This window comes from Phymastichus coffea, unplaced genomic scaffold, assembly GCF_024137745.1.
Source record: "Phymastichus coffea isolate CEN01 unplaced genomic scaffold, Cenicafe_Pcof_1.1 PCOF00006, whole genome shotgun sequence".
In the NCBI taxonomy this organism is placed as follows: domain Eukaryota; kingdom Metazoa; phylum Arthropoda; class Insecta; order Hymenoptera; family Eulophidae; genus Phymastichus; species Phymastichus coffea.
The window spans coordinates 2,744,440-2,770,854 of record NW_026706817.1 but is presented as its reverse complement, the minus strand read 5'-3'; the positions used below and the strand labels follow the sequence as shown (position 1 = coordinate 2,770,854).

The 26,415-nt window shown below is 34.5% G+C and overlaps 1 protein-coding gene across 2 annotated transcripts in view; it reads left to right on the top strand.

Moving 5' to 3' along the window:
• LOC131668500 (phosphatidylinositol 5-phosphate 4-kinase type-2 alpha) overlaps positions 1-26,415 on the top strand; it is a 681,877-nt gene that overhangs the window by 269,169 nt on the left and 386,293 nt on the right. For both annotated transcript variants that reach the window (XM_058942741.1, XM_058942732.1), the window contains one exon: positions 16,498-16,636. In XM_058942741.1, the coding sequence (XP_058798724.1) occupies positions 16,498-16,636 (139 nt within the window). The remainder of the gene's footprint in view (positions 1-16,497; positions 16,637-26,415) is intronic.

Genomic DNA, 26,415 nt, shown 5'->3' with positions numbered 1-26,415 from the left:
CTTTGAACTCTCGCGCGGTCCCTCTTTCTCTTAGACGTTCGCTCTAGCATCGCGAGTGCTACCAAGTCGTAAAAATTTTTTTTTTTGAGAAAAAGAAACATAGATTGAAAATTTATCTTAATTGATTAATTGTTAGTTCTGTTGTTTGCCAGATTTTTTAATTCATTTAAATTATTTGTTTAGCGTGCATAACTGTCTGCTGTAATGAATTATAAAATTTGTATTGACATTTTTTTATGTCTTTGTTTAAGTATATTCTACCAAACACATTGTTGCTAATTGTTCTCATTCTTCCATAGTGTCTGTTACTTCGTCTAATTGTCACTGAGCTAAATGGCCTGCAATCTTGTATGATTTTAATAAGCTTATGGCTCTTTTTCCAAATTTATGAGTTGATTCGTTATTTCTTTGAGCCATACTTATTAATTTTGTCTTTATGCAAAATAAATTTTCTAATAATTCGATTTTTTCTGATTTATTCATAATGAAAAATGTTCACGCAATTAATTAGATATAATTCTTTACTAACATGTATAAGTTTGTTATAAGATTCCAAAAAAAGAATTATCTAATTTTTATATCAATCTTTTACTCTTCCCCATCTAAACGAGCGTGTTTTTTCCGTGGAGAAATTGATCGAATGCAAGGCTCTTGTAATACGGGATAGAGTCTATTATCCACCATGTGGTTTTCTACATGCTGCGTGTTGGCTTTAAAGGTACACTCGATAACTTTTGCTTTCAATGCTGTTGCATCCGAGGAACTCGGAGAAGATGGGGAATTTAGAGGGGCGATTGGATAGTTCCTGTTGGCCACTCATCCTGCTCGATATTATTTTGATTCCTATCTCGTTCCCGTTCTTCCGTACAAGTCCGAGCTAGATTGACAAGTAAATTTGTAAGTTAATTCCATTCTGCACCTATTATTTTGATAGACCATTCGAAAAGCGAGTAGAGCGCGTACACATGAATGAGTGTATCGAGTATAAGCTTTATCACGCGAAAATGCATAATTACGGAAATGATGCCTGCGCTTACTGAGCCAAAACGTTCGTATCACTTATAATTAATAGTTCGTACTCTCGTGGTCTTGTCGCATTAATGAGTAAGAATTCGTTTCTTTTCAAATTTACTCTAATTTTCAATATGAAATATATCGATAAATCAAGTATATGTAAATATAAGTAAAGTTCCAAGGAAAGTCAGGCTATGCCCTAGTTTCTTATAGTGCGAATTGTCTCGTAAGCAGAGCTAAAGTCTTCCATATAAAGGATATTATTCAGCTCAAGTTTCTTATAGTGCGAAATGTTCTATAAGTTGAGCTTGAATTATAGGAAAGGAAAGGTCTAGCTCAGTTAATCACAATCAGAGAAAGAACTTAGGTATTAGTCAAGTTTATTCAATCTCATGCGCTCACTTTGCAAAGCTAAGAGTGAATACCAGCTTGTGCAACAATGGCCGTATTTATACGCAGATTTTCCCGCCTATTTTCGCAGGAGAGTTCTCTTCGAGAAGTTTTCGAATCTTCGAGAAATACTCGCAAATTTTGAGAAATGGATTTTCTTAAATTACAAGTAAATAAATATTAATACTAAAGTTTCAACACGTGTAAACTTTACAAAATTAGTTATTGGTCGATTTAGTGTAATTTACAATTATCACAAATAGTATCATCAAAAGTTATTAACTAATAAAGTTAATTAATGCAATATTACAATATTTACAATAGAACAATATTAAATTTTTACATAGCTTTATCGTTTATTAATTTTAGAAGTAATTTCTAAAAAGAAATACTCAAATTAGTTAATAACTTTCGAATTATAACAAATTTTCATATTTTTAACGATTTTTTCTATAATCTGTAACGGAGAATCTCGGTTAGGCCGATTTCGTCCGTTTGGCTCTCGCAAATGTCCGTGCGCCGCGCCAAGCTGAGAGTGTGTACTTTTGGTATACACACTCATGCTTGGATCTTCTGTTTACGAGGTGTTGAACACGGGCTGCGCTGACAACTGGAGCGATAGAGATGGCGCAGAAGAAGAGGAAGAAAGGAGAAAAAGAAAGAGAGAGCGCGCTCGAATTGCAGATCGGCGCGGAAAATTCGGAGAGACTCTGCTAAGCTATAAGCAGAGGAATTCGCGCGCCCGAATAAAACTGAAAGGTCACGATTTTCCAAAGTTGGCCCTACGACCTCGTTGACGATCATTCGTTTAGTTGTAATTTAAAAGTTTTTCATATTTTTTTAAGAACGAGAGAGGGCACCAGCCGAAACTTCCTTTCCTTCTCTTCTTGCTGACATAAACCTACTACACTAGAACTTCCAGCACTTATGTGAAGAAATAGTGTACGTAATTTGTGCGTGAAGTATATGATCGTCACACGTTTAGTTTTAGTTTTCGGTATTATTACTAAATAAAATATGCCTTGGTCGGTGACATCTTTCAATTTTATATTTGTTAACTCTTCACGTCTATATGCACCAGTAATTCCAAAGATGAGAGCTACCTGTAAAATTTTATATAGTAAATATATTTTTTAATGATTCATATATTATAATTTTTTAATGTTAAATTATAATTAACTCACCTTCAACGATAAGTAATCGTCATCTGGAGCTGCATCAATAAAACGTTGAACTTCCATTGCCGTAAAAACCTTTGCTTTTTTTGATCTATGATCAACATTCAATTTTTGTAAAAAAGCAATTAGCTTTTTATATTTGCTGATATCAATGTTATCAAACGTTTGAGCTGTTGTTTTTAACATTGAATATCGTGCCCATAAGGTTGATGAAGCCACATTTTTTGCAGTTTCAGCAAAACAAGCTAAAAACACTACCTCACAAAACGATCTTGTATTTTTCAATTAACACCATTTTTTAAACTTGTTGTACGTTTTCGTACATATTAACTTCGAATGAGAATGCAATAAATTAAGGGTCACAGTTTTGGCCGCTTCCAATAACTCTTCTGGCACACTGTCACTTAATTCGCTGCTATCACTTCCCGAATTCATTTTTTTAATCACAAAAAGACTTATAAAAACTTATTAAAAAATCTATGAGGATGGTCTCGAGGTTAGACTGTAACTAATGCAAAACTGCTAGTTAAAACCCTCAACATAATTTTAAAAACCACGCGTACGTCGTAAAAGCAATAAAAATAAAAATGGGCTAGATAAAAACAAAATAAAATACGCAGTGATATTTCTTTGAGAAACCCTATCGATTTTCCCGCATTCCATCCCCATGCTAATTGTGTTTTCGATCGTTCCGCACGAAAAATAATGTGCTCAAATTGGGAAAACTCAAACTTGTCCCGTCTTTTATGACAGGTCATTAAGCGTCAGTACATGCAGTAGATTTTTCGTGTATCTTTACCTAGTTTTACTTCCCGCACGCTTATCCCTACCTACTTTTACTTCCCGCACAATTTCCCCTACCTAGTTTTACTTCCCGCACGCTTATCTCTACCTACTTTTACTTCCGCACGCTTATCCCTACCTACTTTTACTTCCTGCACGCTTTCGTAGCTCTTCCCGCACGCCGAATAACCGTGCGGGAATGCTACACTTCCCGCACAGAAAAGCGTGCGGGAAATCGAACTTTTTTTAAAATTGATTTTTTTATCTTTTATGCCGGTAAGATCTGTTTATTTTCATCCTCAAGGATAAAAATTCTCAGATGTTCCGTTCTAGTTAAGACAAACCCACATTTAGGTAATGCTTCTAGATCTTAAAATGCGAAGGTCACTCTTTGTGTGTCTAACACGTATAGTGGTCGCCTTTCACTACCCTGTTCCATGACCTTTTCTACGTATCCAGTATAATGTTCTGTGAAATTGTTTCTTGACACTCGTGCATGGGAATTGGATCCCAAATAGCGTAACCTAGAACGTTATCGACGCATTTATCGTCACTGAATTTGCAAACCGTACCTGTTGATAACGTGATTTTATTATTGTCTAACGATATTGTTTTCCAATGTTCCTGCAACGAAATTTGAACATAACCTATCACGAAAACGTCTTGAAATTCGCCATATGGGTCATTATAATAGCCCGCGTTACTGCATCCACCCGTGCTATCGGCTGATTCTGCGAAAGTTCTAGCGTATACTACTGAATTATTCACTATTAAGGATTGAAAGAGGTGATCTCTTATTGATATTGATCTGTATATGTGCATTCTTTCGCATTCATCCCTCGATGTTTCGCTTAAAAATTTTATTTTTCCTAATCTAACTTCCATATTATGATTATTATAACCGTATCTCTTAGCGTCTCTATTTATTTCTATTTTAGTTACTATAACGCACTTGAACCGACGAATATTCATTGAGTTGCAATAATGTTACTTCGATCCGCGTAGAGTTGACGATTGGTGATGGCAATTCGCAATCTGCAATATCTACTAAGGAAAAAGTTGTAATATTTGCGAACTTCTGTGCGCAAACATAAGCAATGTAGGCCGTGGCCTTGATGATAACTCCTAATATCAGTAGGCAAATTAGAAGACTCATCTGTGAACAGCAAATTTAAGTTATTCCTTAAATCAAAACTCAGCGGAAAGGACGTATAAGTAATTACTTCTACCTCTCCAAAAAGGATTTGAAAGATTAATTAAATTAGGATTACACAGATGGATAAAATTAAAAATATAATTTTATTATTTATTATGTATACATTATTCTAAATTAATTTTTAAATTCAAAGTTGGAGCCTTCTCAATGGTGTAGAAATAATTCCTTCTTCACTGTGGCCTCATATAATTTCTGTAGCATCTCCTCATCTTTTTTTAACACCAAGCTTACTCGGATTGGCAGAAATACCTCAAATTCTTCATCTACAGTTACTATTACGCTAAATCCGTAGCGAGTGTTCAGCCATCTCAATTTAGTTACCATGTATGTACAGTTCTTATCTAACTGCGATATAGTCTTTCTAGGTAAGAAAGCTGATTGTACAATCTTATTGATTGATAAAAAATCTATTCTACAAAAAAAATTAATCATTAATTGACTATATACTTTTTTATTACTATTAGAGTTAAAGTCAGAGAACTATACAAGAAACTTACTTTTATTAAATTTACTGGAGAGTTTCTACTAGTGAAGGAAGAGGAGGATTAGGAAGAGACTGCTGCTTCAAGGGAATGCTGAATAACCGCGTTGGACTAGAGCGTGTTCTCCGCTTTATAACCAACATTCCCTCTCTTAGAGCTCGTCATTTCCCTTTCTTTTCGCCCACTACTCTGTCTTGAGCGACATCTAAACAAATTTTCCTCTCTTACAACTTTTTCGTATTCCTAATAGGTCCTTCTTTCCTACTACTATCATTTTATAATGTTCCCATGGAAGTGTTTATCAGATTTACCATCGAGTATACATCTTTAACGTTAAATGGACTAAAAGCTATTTTCCGCTCCCTTTCAGTTCGTATTTGATGCAATTTACTTGAAATATTACACTGCTCTCAGGTTCTCATTTTCAAATCGATTAAACAACTGAAGTAATCTTCATGTGAAATTGTTTTCTTAACTTTATGCATTTTCCTTCATAGTGTTTCCATTACATTCATCTTTCATTATACCGAGAACTTTTTTGTTAGCTCGAGGTATACCAAATTGACTGTTAATCGGATAGTCAGATGTGTCAAATTTATCAATATCTTCTTTCATGATACTATACGAGGTGTGATCAAAAAGTAAGGTGAATTTTTATTTTTCTCAAAAAATATTTATTTATTCATCAATTTTTATTTTATCTCCTTCAAAGTAATCCCCCTCGGATATAATGCACTTGTGCCAACGCTTTTTCCAATCCTCAAAGCATTTCAAAAAATCATTTTTTGTGATCTTGTTTAGTTCATCCTTCGATGCCGTCTTTATCTCCTCAATCGTGGCAAAACGCCGTCCTTTCATGGGCCTCTTCAGTTTTGGGAACAAGAAGAAGTCACAGGGGGCCAGATCTGGGGAATACGGTGCCTGTGGCATCGTTACTGTGTTGGTTTTAGCCAAAAATTCGCGCACAAGCAACGATGTGTGAGCAGGGGCGTTATCATGGTGCAAAAGCCAATTTTTAATTTTCCACAAATTCGGACTTTTCTGGCGGATTGCTTCGCGAAAATTGCGCATAACATGCAGGTAATATTCCTTATTTACTGTTCTACCCTGTGGCAAGAACTCATGATGCACCACGCCCCTGCAGTCAAAGAAAACTGCAAGCAAAACCTTTACATTTGATCGAACTTGGCGTGCTTTTTTTGGTCTTGGTGATCCAGAATGCCTCCACTGGGACGATTAAGTCTTAGTCTCGACGTCATAACCGTATACCCATGTTTCGTCACCTGTTATAACCCTGTTGAGTAAATCTGGATCATCGTTGACGTCATTCAGTAGCTCTTGGGCGATGCTCATGCGACGTTTCTTTTGGTCGAAATTGAGCAATTTCAGAACAAACTTCGCTGACACACGTCTCATGTCTAAAACACTCGTCAAAATTGATTGGCACGAACCAAATGAGATGCCAATATCATCAGCAATTTCTCTAATGGTAATTCGACGATTTCCCAACACTATTTTCTTCACTTCTTCAACATTCTCATCAGTTGTTGATGTGCTGCGGCGTCCAGAACGAGGTTCGTCGTCGGTGTCTTCTCGGCCTTCTTGGAAGAGTTTATACCACTTGTAAACATTTTTTTTTGGCTTAAAGTAGACTCACCGTATGCCACTTTTAGCATTTCAAGTGTTTTGGAACATTTGATTCCATTTTTCACACAAAATTTAATGCAAACTCTTTGATCCATGTTTTTAGACAGCAGCAAATCGTGGAGCACGTAAAACACTTCTAACCTTGATGCCTCTCACAAACAAACCAAACATACTACAAAGCTGAAATTTGGAACGTATGTTCTAGACGAGTGTACCGACATAACCAAATAAAAAAGTCGAAATCGAACGAACGTAGCCCGCCAAATTTCAAAATTCACCTTACTTTTTGATCACACCTCGTACATGTCAACATCTTGAATTTCATATATGAGACTGTCAGTATCAGTATAAAGCAATTTACATTTTTCACCGATTCTATGCTTCATATATCCATAGTAAAACTCATAGACACATGTTTTTGAAAGGTCCAGCACACAAAGACCAATGTAAATAAGTTTTCTAATGTAAATAGTCGTCCAAGATAATTATATCACAACTAAACTTTCGTGAAAGATAGAGGTACTATTAAAATTAGCTTAGACAATCCGCGCTTCGCCACCATACCGACCAAGCTATTGATAAACTATTTAACATTTTTTCGTTTTTTTTCGTCTTCCATTGTCTTCCCATAAACAGCGTTAAACATTAGCTCATAAAATAATTTTTCTCGTTTGCTTTCTTTTTTCCGTGTTCAAATCTACATAAGGTTTAAGCCATGGCTTCTGATTAAATTTTAGCGCTTTATGAATTTTTTTGAGTTTTAGCCCAAACTTTATAGCTTGTTTTAACGCTCTATAATGAATAACATATCACTCTTTATCATAAAGCGTAGTCAAAAGTTTTTTCTGCGTCGAAGCAGGTAGTTGACTATGCTCAACACAAAGAGAAATATCCTTATGTTCGTCATGTAACTCTTTCTAATACTCTAGATCTACTTCTAATATAATTTGTCTCACTATCATTATCAATATTGAAAAAATTTAAATCGCTAACATTTGAAATCCACACAAATTGCCTATATAGTAAAGGTTGTATCATTGCCTATTGGTATAGATTATTTACATTAAAATACATCAAAATCTTGTTTTGTTCATTCTCATTGAAATCTGCACTCATATACTTATTATTTGCTTTTAAATGTCTGTTAGAACATTGGCTAACATCTCCACGAATACTTTTCTGAATAAATAGGATCATATCAATATCACTTAACTGTTCGAGTTCAATAATTGTATACTTTAACAAAGCATCCCATGTTAATTCTAGAGTTGTAAAATATTGTGCTGGGTCAAGTTCATACGCATTCATACAGGTTGTACTAAAGTTTTCGGATAAAGATCAGAATACTGACCTAAATCTTTAATTTAAAAAGTATTCCAAACGTTTTATGCTTGGATGTAACCTGCCATGGATATATCACTATCTGTTAATTGACTATGAAATTCTTCAATAGAAGTTAATTAAATTTCTGTCAGAATATTTAAACTGTTAACGTATTCGTATAGGAAGACTCCTTTCCTTTGAAGTAAATCAACTTGTCTTGCTGTGAAAATTATTTCTCTCACATTCTCTTTTTACAATATATAGCTTAAGTATGATGCTAATTTATCTAGAGATAAAGGCATAAAACGAAACGAACAATAAAATGACGTAACCTTGAACATGTTTTGTAAAAGATATATAACGCTCTTTGTTCTCTGCTAGAACAGAAATTTTTCCTTCGAAATCTGGATTAGTAGCAATTTCTGTTATGATACAATGAGAGTCAGCCTGTCAAATTGTGAAATACTACTGAAATGAAATTGGCCTGTTTACCGCAGATAATATTGAGCGGGTGCGACTTGCAATCGAACTAGATCGTCGTATGACTGTACGAGAACTAGAAGAAGACCTTGGGATACCAAAAACTATCATTTCGGAAATTTCAACCGAAAATTTAGGAATGAACCGCGTGTGTGCGAAATTCATACCAATATTGCTCACAGCAGAACAGAAGAACATTCGCTTAGAAATCGCTCTGGACAATCTGGAAATGGTAAATAATGATGATAATGTGCTTAGAAAAATTATTACAGGTGATGAATCATGGGTTTATGGTTATGATCCTGAAACAAAACAACAATCTTCACAGTGGATGCATTCTGAATCGCCAAGGCCAAAAAAAGCACGTCAAAGTCGGAGCATTGTTAAGTCAATGTTGATTGTTTTTTTTTCGATTGTGAAGGTGTTGTACATCACGAATATGCACCAACAGGTCAGACAATCAATAAAGAATACTACGTTCAATTTTAGAAACGTTTGCGTGATGCAGTAAGAAGAAAACGACCGCACTTTTGGGAAAGTAGTGACTGGCTTCTCCATCACAATAATGCGCCAGCGCATTCATCCAATCTTGTGCAGCAGTTTTTGAACAAACACAATATCGCATTGCTTCGACAACCTCCATACAGTCCCGACATAGCACCTTGTGACTTTTGGCTGTTTCCAAAACTAAAAATACCACTCAAAGGACACCTATTCGATGACAAAACAACGGTTGAAAACAATACGACGAGTGTACTTAAGGCTATTCCTAAAAGTGAGTTCCAGGACTGTTTTGAAAAGTGGAAACATCGATGGAACCATGTTATTCAATCAAGTGGGGATTACTTTGAAGGATACCACCCACCAGATGATAAATAATAACGCTAGCACGAAAATATAAAGGTAGGCCCGATACTTTCCGGACAGACTTCGTATAACATATGGAGCCACGTCTTTACGTTTCGAATGTTTGAATTTTAGAATTGTATCATATCATCAGGTCGATTGATTTTACACTTATTAATTTTTGAACAATCATTATCGTAAGCTATCAATTGATTCTCAGTGGTAAAATAATGGAAGCAACATTCACAAAGATAGATTTTTTTAGTATGTGAAGTTATTTGAATTTATATATATATACATCGTGATTATTTTGGCGTTTATCATCATCATATTCATCAATATATTCTTTTTAAATTAAAAGAAGATTAACATGTTTGGATTTCTTTGAACTAGTTACATGACATGGTGACACTTCAAATTTTTTTCTGTATTTTTTAAGAATGTATACTTTTATAGATATGTCATTCAACTTTTAAAATTTTAAAATATTTTTTATTTCTACAAGAAATGTTATATCATTAAATTTCAATTCATTTTCAAAGCGCGTATAATTACTAGTTCTATAACTGTGGTTTTCATAACTACGAGGGGAGGTCAATAAGTCTTAACAAAAAGAAGGAAAAAAATGTTTTGCGTATGTAATTTTTTTTTATTTTTCAACATAATCTCCTTGAAGGTCGATACATTTTATTAAACGGCCTTCCAGTTTTTTTAAGCCATCAGAAAAATGATTTCTGAAAACCCTCAAAATAAGAAAATAAGAAGAGGAAATAAGAAAAAGTCACTGGGAGCCAAATCAGGCGAATATGGTGGATTGGTCAATTAATTCGAAATTTAAATCGTTAATTTTTGCCATTGAAACTGCACACGTGTGAACTCGAGCATTGTCTTGCAGAAAGAGGCATTTTTTTTTTTGTTTAAGTGAGGACGTTTTTCTCTGATTTTTTCTTTCAGCTAACCTAATAATGACGCATAATATTGTCCAGTGATCGTCTGGTCCTTTTCCATGTAGTCGATGTAGATGATTCCAACGCATCCCAGAAAACCGTGGCCATAATCTTGCCAGCTGACTTTACTGTCTTTGCCTTTTTTGGGGCTGGTTCTTCTGCGGTAATCCATTGTTTGGACTGTTCTTTGGTTTCAGGAGTGTAGTGGTGTACCAATGTTTCGTCTATAGTTACGAGTCGACGCCAATTACGACGTATGCGTGCTAAAAGAGGCTCAGAGGTGACCACGCGGGTTCGTTTGTTTTCAACAGTGAGCAAACGCGGCACCCATCTTGCTGATATTTTTTTTCATCCCAATTTTTCATGCAAAATTGAAATGATTGTACCCTTTGATACCCCTGTGGTGTCAACTATTCTCGCAATTTTAATCTTCTATCACCATATCGTGGATTTTGTTGACCATTTCGGGCGTACTCACTTCTACGGGGCGTCCTGAACGAGGTTCATCTTTTGTTGTTGTACGGCCGCGTTTAAATTCATTTACCCAGTTATAAACAGTCTTAAACACAGGGTCAGACTTGCCATGAACGGCGTTCAACTCGATTGTGATTTCTTTTGGTGTAAGGCCTTTCAAATGAAAATGTTTTATCACTGCTCGAAAGTCTGTTTTTTCCATTTTTCAAATAAACCAATAACTTTTTGTTCAACCTACACTCACAAAAAAACGACTCAATGAATCGAGCTGAAACTTTGTACGATATCTAGTTAGTAATATTGCTTGCCAAAAATATCATAATTTAAGCGTGACGAGCGCCATCTCTTGGATTTTATAAAGACTCATTGACCCTCTCCCCTCGTATCAGCAGGATGAAGACAAGATAGTACAGCCCATTTGAAACATTCATTGTCGGTATTCTTAACATTAATTCACGCTTTTCTCATTTCTGTGGTCTTATGTAGTGGAATATACGAGCAAGGTTTGAGTGAATTGTGTTTATTTATGTTAATTGTAAGACTAACAATAGATGTGAACTGTACAAAAAAGTTACTAGAGATGTTTTCGTCTTAAAAGAGGCTAGGTTTTATAGAAAAAAATTTTCTAGTTTATAACGTAAATTTATCGATAATTTATTCAAACTATTGCGAACCGAACGTACTATTTGTACGGACAAACGCCCGACATATTCGTATTCAGCAACATAAAATACGTAGGGATTGTATATTCTTTGCATTAAAATAATATCTTTTAGGCTTGAATATATTATTACATACAATAGAATTGCCCGCCCCTCGGCTAATCCAAGTAAATGCGACACTAAACTTTTCCATTGTTTTAGTACATAATGAAAATTTTCAAAATTTGGCAGGTGAATACTTTTAATCATTATGAACAACTTCCTCGCTGACTGTTTTCAATTTCCGAAAATGTCAGTGATGTTTTTTAATCGGAAAAGTTCATTCTGCGCTCAGCGGCGATTACATAGTTTCATGGGCTAGTCGACTCAGGCTGAGTGTCGAAGTGATTATTCGATCCGGCTCTTAAATTTTGGATATTTTACGTGTAATAATTTCGCGTGCGATTACTTGACCGTATTGTTGCTTTCACATTTTGCTGGTGTTTTCTTATTATGTTGACTATAGGCCTAAGTACCTAAGGATGGGCCCCCAATTGTTAGATCAAAGCAAGTAGGAAATTTCTTTAGGATTAAACACGGAAGCTGCGAGCAAAGAATGACGTATGATAAATAAAGCAAAATGAAAGAACAGGAGCTACCATGCATAAAATAATTAATTAATAGAGTATAGTCTTACCTTCATTATTTCGAATGATAATTAGTTGCTGATAGTTGACAGTTTATCTGATCAATTATTTGCGCAAAACAAGGATTGATTCAAATGGTAGAGGTTAAATGGAAAGGTAGTTGATACTACAGTGAAACTCTTTATTCAAAATAAGAAATACAAAGTATATTTTATAGTTAAGTTATTTCGGATTTTTGAGCTGAGTAACAAAGAGATCGTAAGCTGTCAAGAATTCAGAATCTTAAAAGCAAGGTTTATTTGATTCGGTTTGATTTGGTTTAATTTAGTTTGGTTTATTTCGTTTTTGTAATAGTTTGTAGTATTATATAATTTTTTAATGTTAATTTCAAGTAATATTACACATATATGTGTATAGTACATATACATAGACATATGTATATTGAAGTTTCAAATAAATTCTATTTATTCAAAAGTAACAACTATGTACATATAATGTAATGTTCAAAAATCTTATAGTAATAAAGTTGATATTTTGTTTTTAATAAAACTGATATCTACTGTTTCAATATTTATTTCAATAGTCTTAGTTATACTAGTAATATTCCAAACAAAAATCTAAAACGAAAGTTAATAATATAAAAAGTTATATTAAATATAATTGAATGGACGAATACATTTTATGCTTTGAATAAACATTTGTAAATAGAAGACAATACTAGAAAGTAATTAACTTACGTTTTATTAATAATATCAAAATTATTTTTTCGCCTCAAGATTATCAAGATACAATCAGGAGAAAACGACCGCGACTATGGAAAACCGGTGACTGGCTTCTTCATCACAATATTCCAGCTTACGCATCAAACCTTATGTGGCAGTATTGATTAAAACACAGTATTGCGCAGCTCCACCAACCTCTATACAGTTCCGATATAGCTCTCTGCAACTTTTAGATGTTTCCTCAATTACAAATACTGCTTAAGGGATATTGATTCGACGATAAAGAGACTCTTTAAACTAATGGGATGCAAGCATTAAAGGCAATTTCAAAATCTGACTTTCAAGAGTGCTTTAAAAGTGGAAACATTGATATATAAACATCTTATTCAATAAAATGGGAACTACTTTTAAAGATGCTACCCTATCGATGACGAAGATTAAATCAAGCGTCGAAAAATCGAGGTAGAACGGATACTTTTATATAAACGTCACCAGTAAATTCTTACAAACCTATCAATCACTTGCTGACATATTTCGGATGTATAGTTTATGCACAGTTTGTCTTTATTTAAAAAGCTATTACGTGTTCGGCGGATTTTATGATTATTAAAAATGTCTGAAAAATAAAATTAACGAATGTTACTTTCAACTCGGAAAATTGAATTCGAAAACTATTAGATGGTGAAGAAGGTCTTTTGGAATAAGTATATGAGCAAAACACGAATAACACATGGAGCAATAAGTCCCGAGACTAACCCAGAGATGGCGCTCGTAGTAAACCAGTAACCACGTCTTTCTAGAGTATTAACCTTTACTTGAAACGTGTCAAAATTTTAAGTCGATCGGACCAGAAACAGCTGAGTTATCGAGGTTGGAGTAAAGTCGGTTTGTAGTTTGTTTAAAAAATGGAAAAACCCGAGTTTCGTGTTCTGATAAAACATTGTTTTTTAATGGGTAAAAACACCGTGCAAGCGAAACAATGGATCGAAAAATGTTACCCGGACTCTTGTCCATAAAAAGCAACGATTTGTCGGTGGTTTGCCGAGTTTAAACGTGGTCGTACCGACACAAATGACACGGAATGCTCGGGTAGACCTGTGGAAGCCGTTACACCGGAAAATGTGAGTGAAGTGACAAAAATTATAATGAAAGATCGTAAAGTGAAGCTCCGTGAGATTGCTGAGATGACACAGATATCATATGGAAGTGTATTTACTATCCTTCATGAAAAATTGAGCATGGAAAAGATTTTTTCCAAGTGGGTGCCGCGATTGCTTTCGATGGAACAAAAACAGCAACGAGTCGATGATTGAGAAAGCTGTTTATTGCTATTTACTCGCAACAAAAAAGATTTCTTGCGTCGTTACGTGACCATGGACGAAACATGGATACATCACTACATTCCAGAGTCGAAGCGGCAGTCATCTGAGTGACGCACAGCTGGCGAAAGCTGTCCGAAACGTCCGAAAACGCAGCAGTCAGCTGGCAAAGTCATGGCGTCTGTTTTTTGGGATACGCATGGCGTGATTTTCATTGACTACCTCGAAAAAGGTAAATTGATCAACAGTGATTATTATATTGACTTACTGGTGCGTTTGAAGGAAGAAATCGCAAAAAAACGACCGCACATGCAAAGAAAAAAAATCCTTTTTCACCAAGACAATGCACCCTGCCACAAGTCGATGAAAACAATGACAAAATTGAACGAATTGGGCTTTGATCTGCTTCCCCACCCCCCATACTCGCCAGATTTAGCCCCTAGTGACTACTGGCTCTTTGCTGATCTTAAAAAAATGCTGCAGGGAAAAAGATTTGGCTCAAATGAGGTCATCGCTGAAACTGAAGCTTATTTTGAAGCGAAAGATAAATGTTTTTATAAACATGGTATTGAAAAATTGGAAAAGCGTTGGAACCATTGTATCACCCTAAAAGGTGATTATGTTGATGAATAAAAAAAAATTTTGCAAAAAAAATGTTGTTTTCATTGTTAGTCTCGGGACTTATTGATCCATGTGTTAAAAGAGTGGTATAATCGTTTCAAAGGAGGCCGCATTTCTGTTGATAGTGATCTCGTTCTAACCGAGCTTCGACGAAAAAATATTGGACTAGTGATGAGAATCTAATGACGCTACAAAAAATTTCAATTTTACGAATCCGTATTACATCTATATCATTTTTACAGTTATAACCAAGATGCTAGGATGTGAATTTTGATCATAGTTATATAAATGATATTGATACAATACAACTTTGATTGAATACAACAAATGAAAATAAAATTTTTTGTAGCGTCATGGGATTCTTATCCAGGTATTGGACAATATTGTGCAGATGCGACTTGCAGTCGAACAAAATCGTCGTACAACTGGGCGGGAACTAAAAGAAGATCTTGAAATACCAAAAGCTATAATTTAGAAAATGACATGCATGTGTGCGAATTTCATTCCAAAATTACTCAGTGCAGAGCAGAAAAAGCTTTGCTTATAAATCGCTCAGGACAACTCAGTAATGATCAATGACAATGATACTGTGTTTAAAATGGTTATTACTTATGACGCATCATGGGTTTATTGTTGTAATTCTCAAATAAATCAATAGTCTTCACAATGAAAGTGCTCTGGATCACCAAAATTAAAAAAGCAATTCAAAGCAATATTAAGTCAATGTTGGTTATTTTCTTCTATTGGGAAGGTGTGGTGCATCACTGGTATGTATCGAAAGGTCAAGCAATCAATCAAGAATATAACGCTCAAATTTTGAAACGTTTGCGTGAAGTAGTGAGAAGAAAATGCCTGCACTTTTAGTCAAGTGGTGACGGGCTTCTTTATCACGATAATACACCAACAAATTCATCGAATTTTGTGCTGCAGTTTCTGCGTAAACATAGTGTCGCATTGCTTTGGTAATCTCCATATAGTCCATATATAAACTTCTGTGACTTTCAGATGTTTCCAAAATTTAAAAAACCACTGAAAGGACACTAATTCGATGACAAAACGACAATTAAAAATAATGCAACGCGCGTATTCAAAGTTATCCGTAAAAATGAGATCTAGAATTGTTCTGAGAAGTGGAAACATTGCTGGAACCGTATTATTCAATGAAGTAGAAAATACTTTGAAGGATGTAACCTGCTCGACGATGAAAAATAAGACTAACGTGAAGATATAAAGATATGTTCGCCACTTTCACCACCACGGACAGACCTCATACATGATTTCATGGTAATATATAAAAAAATTTCGTAACGTCAGGGAGACGAGGATAGTGTCGGGTAATAATTCATTATTTAACCCTACGCCAGAAAGTAGCTTTTATTTACAATCTTCCTTTTACGATCTTCCTCAGTGCGAAATTTATTCAGGAAATAAATTTGCTGTATAAATATTTGAAATTTCTCACGTATCAAAAAACGTAATACTAACTAAAACTTTATTTAAGAGTTTGTTTCTTCGGGGCTCTCTCCCCCTTTCTCTCTGTCTCTTTATCATCATCTTACTTGTTCTCGTTTACTGCTCGCATCACAAAAATAGCCGTAATAAGTACGATTGATAAAGTTTATTTACTTGAATTTCATTATTTTAGTAAAAATTATATATCTTATATCAAAAAAACAATTTTCCATTTTCAAAATATTACGGTATCAACATTAACATATGTGTAAATTACATTACTGTATAATAATTAGAAAATATTCTCGTTTTCAGATCACAACCTATTCTCGATGATTCTTCTGGAAAAAGTGGTGCTAAGTTTTATCAGTCATTTGATAAATTATTTATTCTGAAAACATTAACAAGTGAAGAAGTTGAACGTATGCATTCTTTTCTAAAACATTATCATCCGGTAAGAAAGGCTTGTATAATATTTTATATTATTTTAATATCACGATGTTATCATGAATTGTTTCTACCTTGTCTTCTTAGTGCTTATTAAGTACATCTTTTACTTCAAAGTTAAGGTCGAGAGATTTGCCATATTTAATCAACAAGAAGATTCAAACGAAGGCGATAAAAAAAATCAATACAGAGTTTGCGAGATGTTAATAAATTATCTGTATCAAATATATAATGAAAAGGAAGCAAGCATGGAAAATTCGATTAAATTATCTATTAATATTCGATTAAATTGCAAGAATAAAAAGTTTGAAAAGATGAGAATTAAATTCTGTTAAGAGATATAAAACAAATAATCTATAATTATAAATTCACGGAGAGAGTTTCGACTCATGGAAGGGAGTAGACGTGTCTTGAAAGTTTGAAAGGAAAAGTGTTTAAGGAGAGAGATAGAGGTGAAAAAAGCAAAAAGGTGGAGTAGAGAGAAAGGAGATTGGAGAAGAGCAGGTAAAAGCAGAGAGAGAAGAATAATAGTACCAATCTATAAGAAAGGGATGAAAGAAGAAGTAGAAAACTATAGAGGAATAACGCTGATGGACACGGGATATAAAATATATGCGGAAATACTGAAGAAAAAGCTGGAAAGAGAACTAGAAGCTAAAGAAACGCTAACCGATACGCAGATGGTATCAGGAAGAAAAGAGGACAATGAACGCAATATATGTATTAAAAACAATAATATGGAAGAAAATAAGGGAAAAACGAGGAAAACTGTTTGTATTCTTTGCCGACATGAAGTCCGTTTTTGACAAGATTAAGAGGAAGAAAATATGGAAAACAATGAAAGAGAAAGGGATAAATAGAAAAATTAGGAAAAGAATAGAAGAAATATATAAGAAAACAGGAAGTAAGGTAAAAGTTGGAGGAGGAATAATTGGGGAGTTCGAAACTTACAAAGGCGTAAGGCAAGGGTGCCCTTTGAGCACCACGCTATTTAATCTTGCCTTCGCCGACCTGGAAGTCAAGATCAAACAGGTGCACGAAGGAGGGGTAGTGATAGGAAGGAAGAAAATATGGACATTAGGATATGCAGATGATATAGTGATGATGGCAAAGAGTGGAAAAGGTAGATCTAGGAAAGAGAGAGAGGAAGAGAAGATTGATAGAAGAAAAATGGGAAGAAAAGCTGAACAGACAGAAGCAGAAGAGAGAGATGCAAGAGTTGCAGATACACCTACATATGTACACATATACACAAAACACACACGCACGCACACACACACATACACACACAAAACACACATTTCAATTGCACAAACTAATAGGTTGAATGTAATAAATGACAACCAAATGTAACATATAAGTTGTAAATAAATAAACTAATTATGAACACAATAATACGACGAATGCTATATTGCTGTTGGATAATGAGAAAAGAAACGTATTTATGAAACTATAGGAAAGAATTTTTTAGAGATGTAAGGAGAAAGCTGATTTCATCATAAAAATTCGGCCCTGAGACTCTATTTTTTTTTATTTTTTATTCGGGATATAATCTCTTACGAATATAAATAATAATACATAATAATATAATAGAAATAATATAAAGTAAATACAAAAAAATAGTAACAACTTAACTAGAAGGACAAAATTAACAGATTAACAACATAGTAATAAAATTTAATTAGATATACAAGTACAAAATACAAAAATAACATGAAACTAGTAGTGGATAATTACGATGGGGAAGAAAACAGCAGTCAATTAAACGGGGATTAGCCATCGGAATTGAAAGATGTCTGACTTAACAGATCTTTTAACTACTCTAACATTAATATAGTGATTATCGATTGGAGCCGACAGATTATTAACAATAATACAGGACCGATCAATAACAGAAACATGATCAATATTGCCTTTACGAGGACGGATGTAGAAAGTACGTTGACAAGCTCAACATACGGGGTGGAACAGCATACAAGATCCGATCGTGAAGAAAACATGAATCAATGAGATTGTGGCACAGTTTATATATAAACAATGTCAACTAATATTTAATAAAAGATGTAACAGAGCAAATATTGAATTTATTAGCTACCTCCGAATAGTCATGAAAATACACGTCCATATGTTGACCAAATTTGTTAGCAAGTGTAACGTCGGTTGACGAAACAATTCTCAGGCGCACTTTTTTGGTCTATCCTTACGGAAAATAACCGGGACGTGCGTCACCACTATTGCGGGAAATTCTTTTTTCGGCGACGGAGGATCGAAGCTTTACTATACCACACGCTAGGCAATATAGCAAAGCTTCGCGTTATTTTACCACGCTCTTGGCAATAAAATAACGTGAAAGGGGGCCTATCTAATATGCAGTCGACCACACGCTTGGCAATCGAGTGTAACTATCTAAAAAGACAGACCGTCCGCGAAACTAAAATAGGAAAGAATAAGGAGAGAAAAGAATATAAAAAGAAGTTAGAGTAAAAAATTTATTTTGATTTTTTTTACTTACTTTTGCCTTAATTTCCCACACACACACTGGAAGGAATAACTATAACTTTCGAACTAGACGAACTTTGAAAAAACAGCAAACTAATTTGGAATGGTTACACGAACTGAATTTAGAAAATAACTGCCTAATTTTCTTGAAAAGCTGTCTTTTATACTTTTTACAAGAGACTCCCACTCGAAAATCTTTGTTATTTTTGGGCAGGAAGAACTCAAATTTTCTCAACTTAATTGGTTGGAAAATTTGGGGAGTGTCTCAAGCGTAAGCAAAATCGAACCCTAATTGACCGGGGGCGGAGTGTGTGGGAGTGGCCTCATTCAAGTGCTTTGAGCCTTCTTCACTTAGATGGCCCTCTATGTACTATTTTGACCTTTAATTATTTAAACTAATTTTATTTAAATTCAATTGTGTGTGTGGTACTCTAATTTTACAAAAATATCTCTTAACCCATTAAAGCCCACGCTAAGACTGGTTGAGATAGCGACAAACAAACTGTGCTATCTTTTGCATAAGTGAAAAATAAAATATACGTATTTTTTTTTATGTTATTTTCAATTGTTTATAACAAATTATTTAAACAAATTACAAAAAAATTCATAATTATCAAAATCTAAATGCGGGAATCGATTCTGGAGGTGAAATCAAGACGAAAACCTATATAACACTTTTTTGTCAGAATTCAATTTGTTAGTGTAACGTAGGAATAAACAATTGCATGTTGGGGAGAAAAAGTGACCATGTCAAGTCCCAAGCAAAATCTATCTGGAATAGCAAAAAATAAACTGTGCTACCCTTTGCATAAGTGAAAAATAAAATATATATATTTTTTCTTATGTCATTTGCAATTGTTTATAACAAACTATTTAAACAAATTATAAAAAAATTTATAATTTTCAAAATCTGAATGCGGAAATCGATTCTGGGGGTAAAGTTTAGACGAAAACCTATATAACACTTTTCTGTCAGAGGCCAATTAGTTATTGTAATGAAGGAAGAAACATTCGGCCTCCTGAGAGTGTTTCAAAAAATCGTATAAAATGAAGCTAATTATTGTATTTATCCATCAATATTGGCATGAATTATTGTAAATATAATCGGTGGGATTGAATTATTGTTCATTGCCATGTCCTTCTTTATGACTTTTGCAAACAGGCATAGAACATTTCTCACAATACCATTCCGTTCTTGTCCGACATGTTGAAATTCCACATTTCCTAAGACTCCCATGTTTCATCACGTGTTCTTGGGATGAAGTTTCACTCTGTTTCTGTCGTTTGGGGGGACGTTTGGAAGATAACTTGTCAATATAATATTCACAAACTTCTTGAACAATATCTTTGGAACCTTTTCTTTCGTCTGGATGTAACTTATTGTAAATCACTGTAGCGTTTGCTAAGGATGCTTGGATGAGCCGTAATACAAGGCACCATGTCCATTTCTTACTTCGAATTGTAGGCATCAAAGCATTACAGTGTTGATCATGTAGATCGACGCCACCCATGTGTTCATTATACATAGAGAAACAATGAGGAAAAAGAATAGATTTTTTCGATGATTCCTGCCATCTCTGCATTTCAACTTTTGGTTCATTTCCATATTTCGAAGAGAGAATCGATACTGGCTTTGAGTCCATAACTGTAATATAATTCAATTTTGAATTCACTTCATGCATTGAAATAGTGTATCCTCTTTTAGCTTTTTTTGGCATTTCGACTTTCACTTTCACACGATTATGCCGAACAGTTCCTGTCGCCGATAAACCATTTTTTTTTCAAATGAATCATAAGATCTGGGTTTGTGAAAAAGTTGTCAAAATAAATATGATACTTTTTCAGTTCTTCTCTCTGTGTTTTTTCTAATAAATTCGAAAGTAACTTTATCACCACTCTAGACCCTAAACCAACGGCAACTAAAGGATTTCGTTCATCGATTCCTGATTTACCAGTGTAAATATCAAGATCATATATATACCCATCAGAAGAACAGACTGCCCATTCTTTTATTCCAAATCTAATGGGTTTATTCCTTATACATTGCTTGATACCAAACCTACCAAAGTATTTTACCATTATCTCATCTATTGATAAATTATAGTCAAAGAAACCAAATTGCATACAATTCTCACGAAACATATCATACAGAGTTCTAACCTTCCAGACTTTATCATTTTGATCAGTTTCTTGAAGTTTATAGAATCGTATGTTCTTTTTTATGGTAACGAAATTATTTCTAGACATAAGTTCCGCAATTACTGGACACTGAAGTATTCGCTTTTTTGACCAGTAATCACGAATACTTTTTCTAGAATTGAAGATAGTAATCATTATGATTGTAATAAATTTTTCTAGATCATCCATACATAAATCAAAATGATTTTCAGAAGTGGCTTCAATGATATGGTTTTTCATTGATTTCGAAAAGAAAACCTCAAACAACTCAAAAGCATTTTTGGATTGCAATGATGAAATAGGTGAAATATTGAAGTTGCTCTCGACATGCGGAGAAATATCATTCAAAGCATCATTTTTCCAACTGTACTTATGATTCGGTTCCAACAATTTCTGAGTACTTGTGTATGTACTTTTAACATGTTCGTAAGAACCTGATGGTAATTCATTTGATAATGTATCTTCATTTGGATCACCGTCCGAATCTCCATCTGAACTTTCATATTCATTAGGAATGAATGCTATATCAATATGTTGACCTTCATCACTATCAGAATCTTCAACTAAATTTGGTAGATCGCTAATTCTCCGTCTCGGCATTATCAGTAACGTTACCAATTTAGAACAAAATAAAAACTAAAAGTTTTCCGAAATTATTATTTCAAAGAATAGATCCAATGTATAAATGTTTTCAACCGTTAGCCCGCCACTCAAACGTGATCTCTAACACGGAAGGATTTACGAAATGAAATAAACTTATCCAATTACAGTATAAGATCTCAAAATTTATCAGTAAAAAATACTGATATGATTCCAGATACCATGTGTGAGAATGAAAACACTTATTTGTCAATAGTTTATTTCTACATAAAGATATCAAATTGAACTCTGACAAAAAAGTGTTATATAGGTTTTCATCTCAATTTTATCCCCCGAATCGATTTCCGCATTCAGATTTTGAAAATTATGAATTTTTTTGTAATTTGTTTAAATAATTTGTTATAAACAATTGCAAATGACATAAGAAAAAATATATATATTTTATTTTTCACTTATGCAAAGGATAGCACAGTTTATTTTTTGCTATTCCAGATAGATTTTGCTTGGGACTTGACATGGTCACTTTTTCTCCCCAACATGCAATTGTTTATTCCTACGTTACACTAACAAATTGAATTCTGACAAAAAAGTGTTATATAGGTTTTCGTCTTGATTTCACCTCCAGAATCGATTCCCGCATTTAGATTTTGATAATTATGAATTTTTTTGTAATTTGTTTAAATAATTTGTTATAAACAATTGAAAATAACATAAAAAAAAATACGTATATTTTATTTTTCACTTATGCAAAAGATAGCACAGTTTGTTTGTCGCTATCTCAACCAGTCTTAGCGTGGGCTTTAATGGGTTAATCTATACTAAAACTAAAGTACAGAACAAAAGTTAAGAATAATATTTATCTGAAAACAACCAAGATATTAATAGTTTTAACTATTAATTAATTCTTAAAAAGCCTTAAGAAATGTTGAAAAATCAGAGTTAATTATAATAAATATAGTCATTAACTTTCGTTCAAGCCATTCTTAAATTTTCTAAAGCAAAGTTGAGCGCATTCAACAGTTAAACATACTAAATTCGTAAAAAGAAAATCTTAATAAATACGGAAAGATAATGAATTATTCTCATATTTATATTTAGGTATGAAATTAAAACATATCCGAGCAACAAACAAAAACTATTAATTAAAATAGTCCTTGTTGATTACTCGAATGTTACTTACAATAGATAAATTTCGCAATTTTTTTAAGAGACTTGCAAGCAAATGCGCTTCCTTTAATTTTAAAGAAATTAGTAATATTGAGAATAAATTATTTAAGATAAAATAATAGTACTATCGGCAGGATGCACATGTGCGCTGCAGATCTCTACTTTCTAAAGATGCTCGCAATCTGGCTACTCCGGATGGCCCGATCGTAAAATCGCTCTGATTGTTTTCAACATCCGAAGATTACCAGATGCGCCAGCCGAAAACTGCCGTTCACAGAAAAAATTTTCCTTATTCGGCTGTACGCAGTTTTTCATCTTAATTTAAAAGCTAAGTGTGTGGCCGGTATTTTTTTGTCTTTTTTTTTGAGCCGCCGTTACACAAGAAAACGCAAAAAAACGATGCTGCACAATCTCTAGTGCGTTGGAAGAGTAATTATATTGTTGAGCCCATATTATTGATGGATATGTGAGCTTATACCGCATAAGAGCACAATACAGAGCAATCATAGAGTCTGGTTGACTGAAAGAACGGCATTGTCTAAATATCGTTGCGAGAGCTCGCGAAGCCGATACGCAGGATTGGTTTACATGAGAACCAAAGTTAAGACTGGCGTCAAACGACACACCTAAGTCCCTGAACTCAGTAACTCTGTTTACTGCATCCGATCCAAAGAAATAGTAATATTCGACTGGTACCCTGTTACGTGAAAAAGACACAATATTCAACGATAGGTTGAATATGAATGGACCCAGGTGAGAGCCCTGCGACACACCGGATCCTGCTATGTACTCGGATGATACAAATTGCTGCAGCTTTCCTGAGTACACACGACTAGAGAGATAAGAATTGACACCATAATACGAGAGTTTAGCTATCAGCAAAGCATGGTTAACGCAATCAAATGGGTTGCTGAGATCAATATATACCGCGTTCACCTGGGCATCCACCTGAAATGCATCCGTGACATACTCAACAAACTCAACCAAGTTAGTAATATTTATTAATTCTTTGCGCGGAAAAAGAAAGACACGAACACTTCAACTATTGAACAATACTTCAACTGCTGCGAAAGCTGGGTGTAACACAGTTCATCAACTCATCGTCCAAACAGTCTATAAATACCACAGCACAGCAGTCACTGCCGTTGAGAGAAGTCCTGCTATAGTGTTGCTGCCCGTCCAACGTCCTAAAAATCAGAAAGCGAGCGCATGGCTAGACGTTTGCACACACTGCACTACCTCCTTCACGACCGCCTGTGGATGCGCGCGCAATGCGGAAAATCATTAACAAAATGGTTTTCTCTGTTACAAAGATAAAAATAACACTTTTATCTTCGCTGAAACGACGAAAATGAAGAAAATGAGGAGTCCATGCAATATATTGTAACGGTAAAGTAGATCTTTTCGCAAAACTGAATGTAGTCCACCAACTCACGTCATGAATTATTTATTTAAAATCGTGAAAGAAGAAAAATATGCTCTGATCACTGCATGCTTTATCACGTTAACACAGTATATGGATTTGCAAAGAAAAGAGAGCTCATGCAGATGCAGAGTAGGATAGAAAATCAGTCGAACACAGAATTACATAAAGATAATTTCCCAGTTGGGAATAATGAGATTGCTATGTCTTATCGGGACAATTATACGTATCAAACGTTGTAGAAATATTAGTAATATTGAGTCACTCGCGTAACAATATCAGCTGATTAGTGGTTCAGAGGGGCTGTATAGCAATATGCTTGCTGAACTTTCACCATTACGGGACACTCGGACGTCACTCTCATGTTAGGAAGGAAAAAAGAGCTTATCGGAGATAACAAAATCGAAGTCGCTACTGTTGATGCTCGGTTGATTATGGCCGTTGGTGCACCTTGATTGCAAAGGAACACATGATGACGGTTAAGTTCGCTTACGAGTAAGGTTTAGAGCGCCAATCTCTTGATAATATTCCCAAAATACAGTCGGCTGCATGTGATAGAGCATCTCATGGAAATCGTTGCTTTTGCAATGGATATTCAAGCGTGCGCCTTTCTCTAGGTTGACGATTGATGGTCTTCGAATGCTTTGCCCTTATTTTTGCCCTGTGGCTGACCGGTTCTAACTCCATGTTAGACTTTCGGTTGGCACGAACTTGTAGTAATATACTTTGAGCGTTTCTGCTGGAAAATTCAATTATTATGACAACCGATCCACAAGCGATTATACCAATAGGTGTGGTGTTAAATAAAAAAACCGTGTAAGATTATAAGTACAACAACTGTAATAAGCGGTCTGCGGACTCAAATTATAAAAGTAAAGGAGGTAGATGAAGCAACGATTACAGAGGTAGGCATCGCAAGGTCATTGGTACGCGTTGAAATGTCGATGAGTGTACTCTTTGATACTCCGATAGTATTGGCTGAATACGCGCCGGATTTGGCGCCTTCTTGCTGGTAGTCTCTAGCCGGTTGTTTCTAGAAGTACAGATATGATAGCTTCGTCTCTCCGTTAACCTTGAGCGGCAGACAGTGAACCGGTAATTGTGGCTTATACCACCAAATTCCTGTTCTGCCCCTTTCACTCATAACTTCTTAGATAAGCTCTTCATGCTGTTACTCACGCGCGGTAGCGAATCTCCGACGTTGAATCGTGTAATATAAAATAACTTTTCAAGGGTCTTCTATTCGCCATTATTACGGTGTCCTTAAAAATTTCTCACTACGCAAGCGTAATGTGCTCCATCTAGTTGTATCCAAAATCCCCGTCTAGTAATTATATCTGAATATTTTAGTAGCATAAGTAACTGATTATAGAAAAATTCTAATAAAATGTTAGCCATTTATATTGTCATTAAAGAAACAAGGTCTATCAAATAACCATTTACAATTCCAGACCAGATATTGATATTCTAAAGATGTTGATGATCAACTAGTCGAAGCCAGTGAGGGTTTTCATCTGACCAATAATGACAGTTATGCCGATTAAGCTTCCATTACTTTTAGACACCGCTTCATCTGAAAAAAGAACAAATTCAAAAACGTTTTGATCCAACTTAATCATTTGTAAGAGCCATTGACAGTAATAAGTACGTTCTAATATACATCATAATCAAATTGAGTGTTAAAACTTGAGTTCAGGAAATATGGTATTAGCAATTAGTAACTCGTATTTCAGGGTTCGTCCAATCCTTAGAACTGTTGTCTTATTAATGCCACTTTCTCTGACTGTTTGACGCTAGCTTATAAATGGATTCATATAAACAAATGTTAATATTACCTAAAACCGAATATAGTTGAATTATACTCACGATGTCATTGGCGACGCCAACTATTTCATGCACGTATTTCCAGAGTCCTAAGG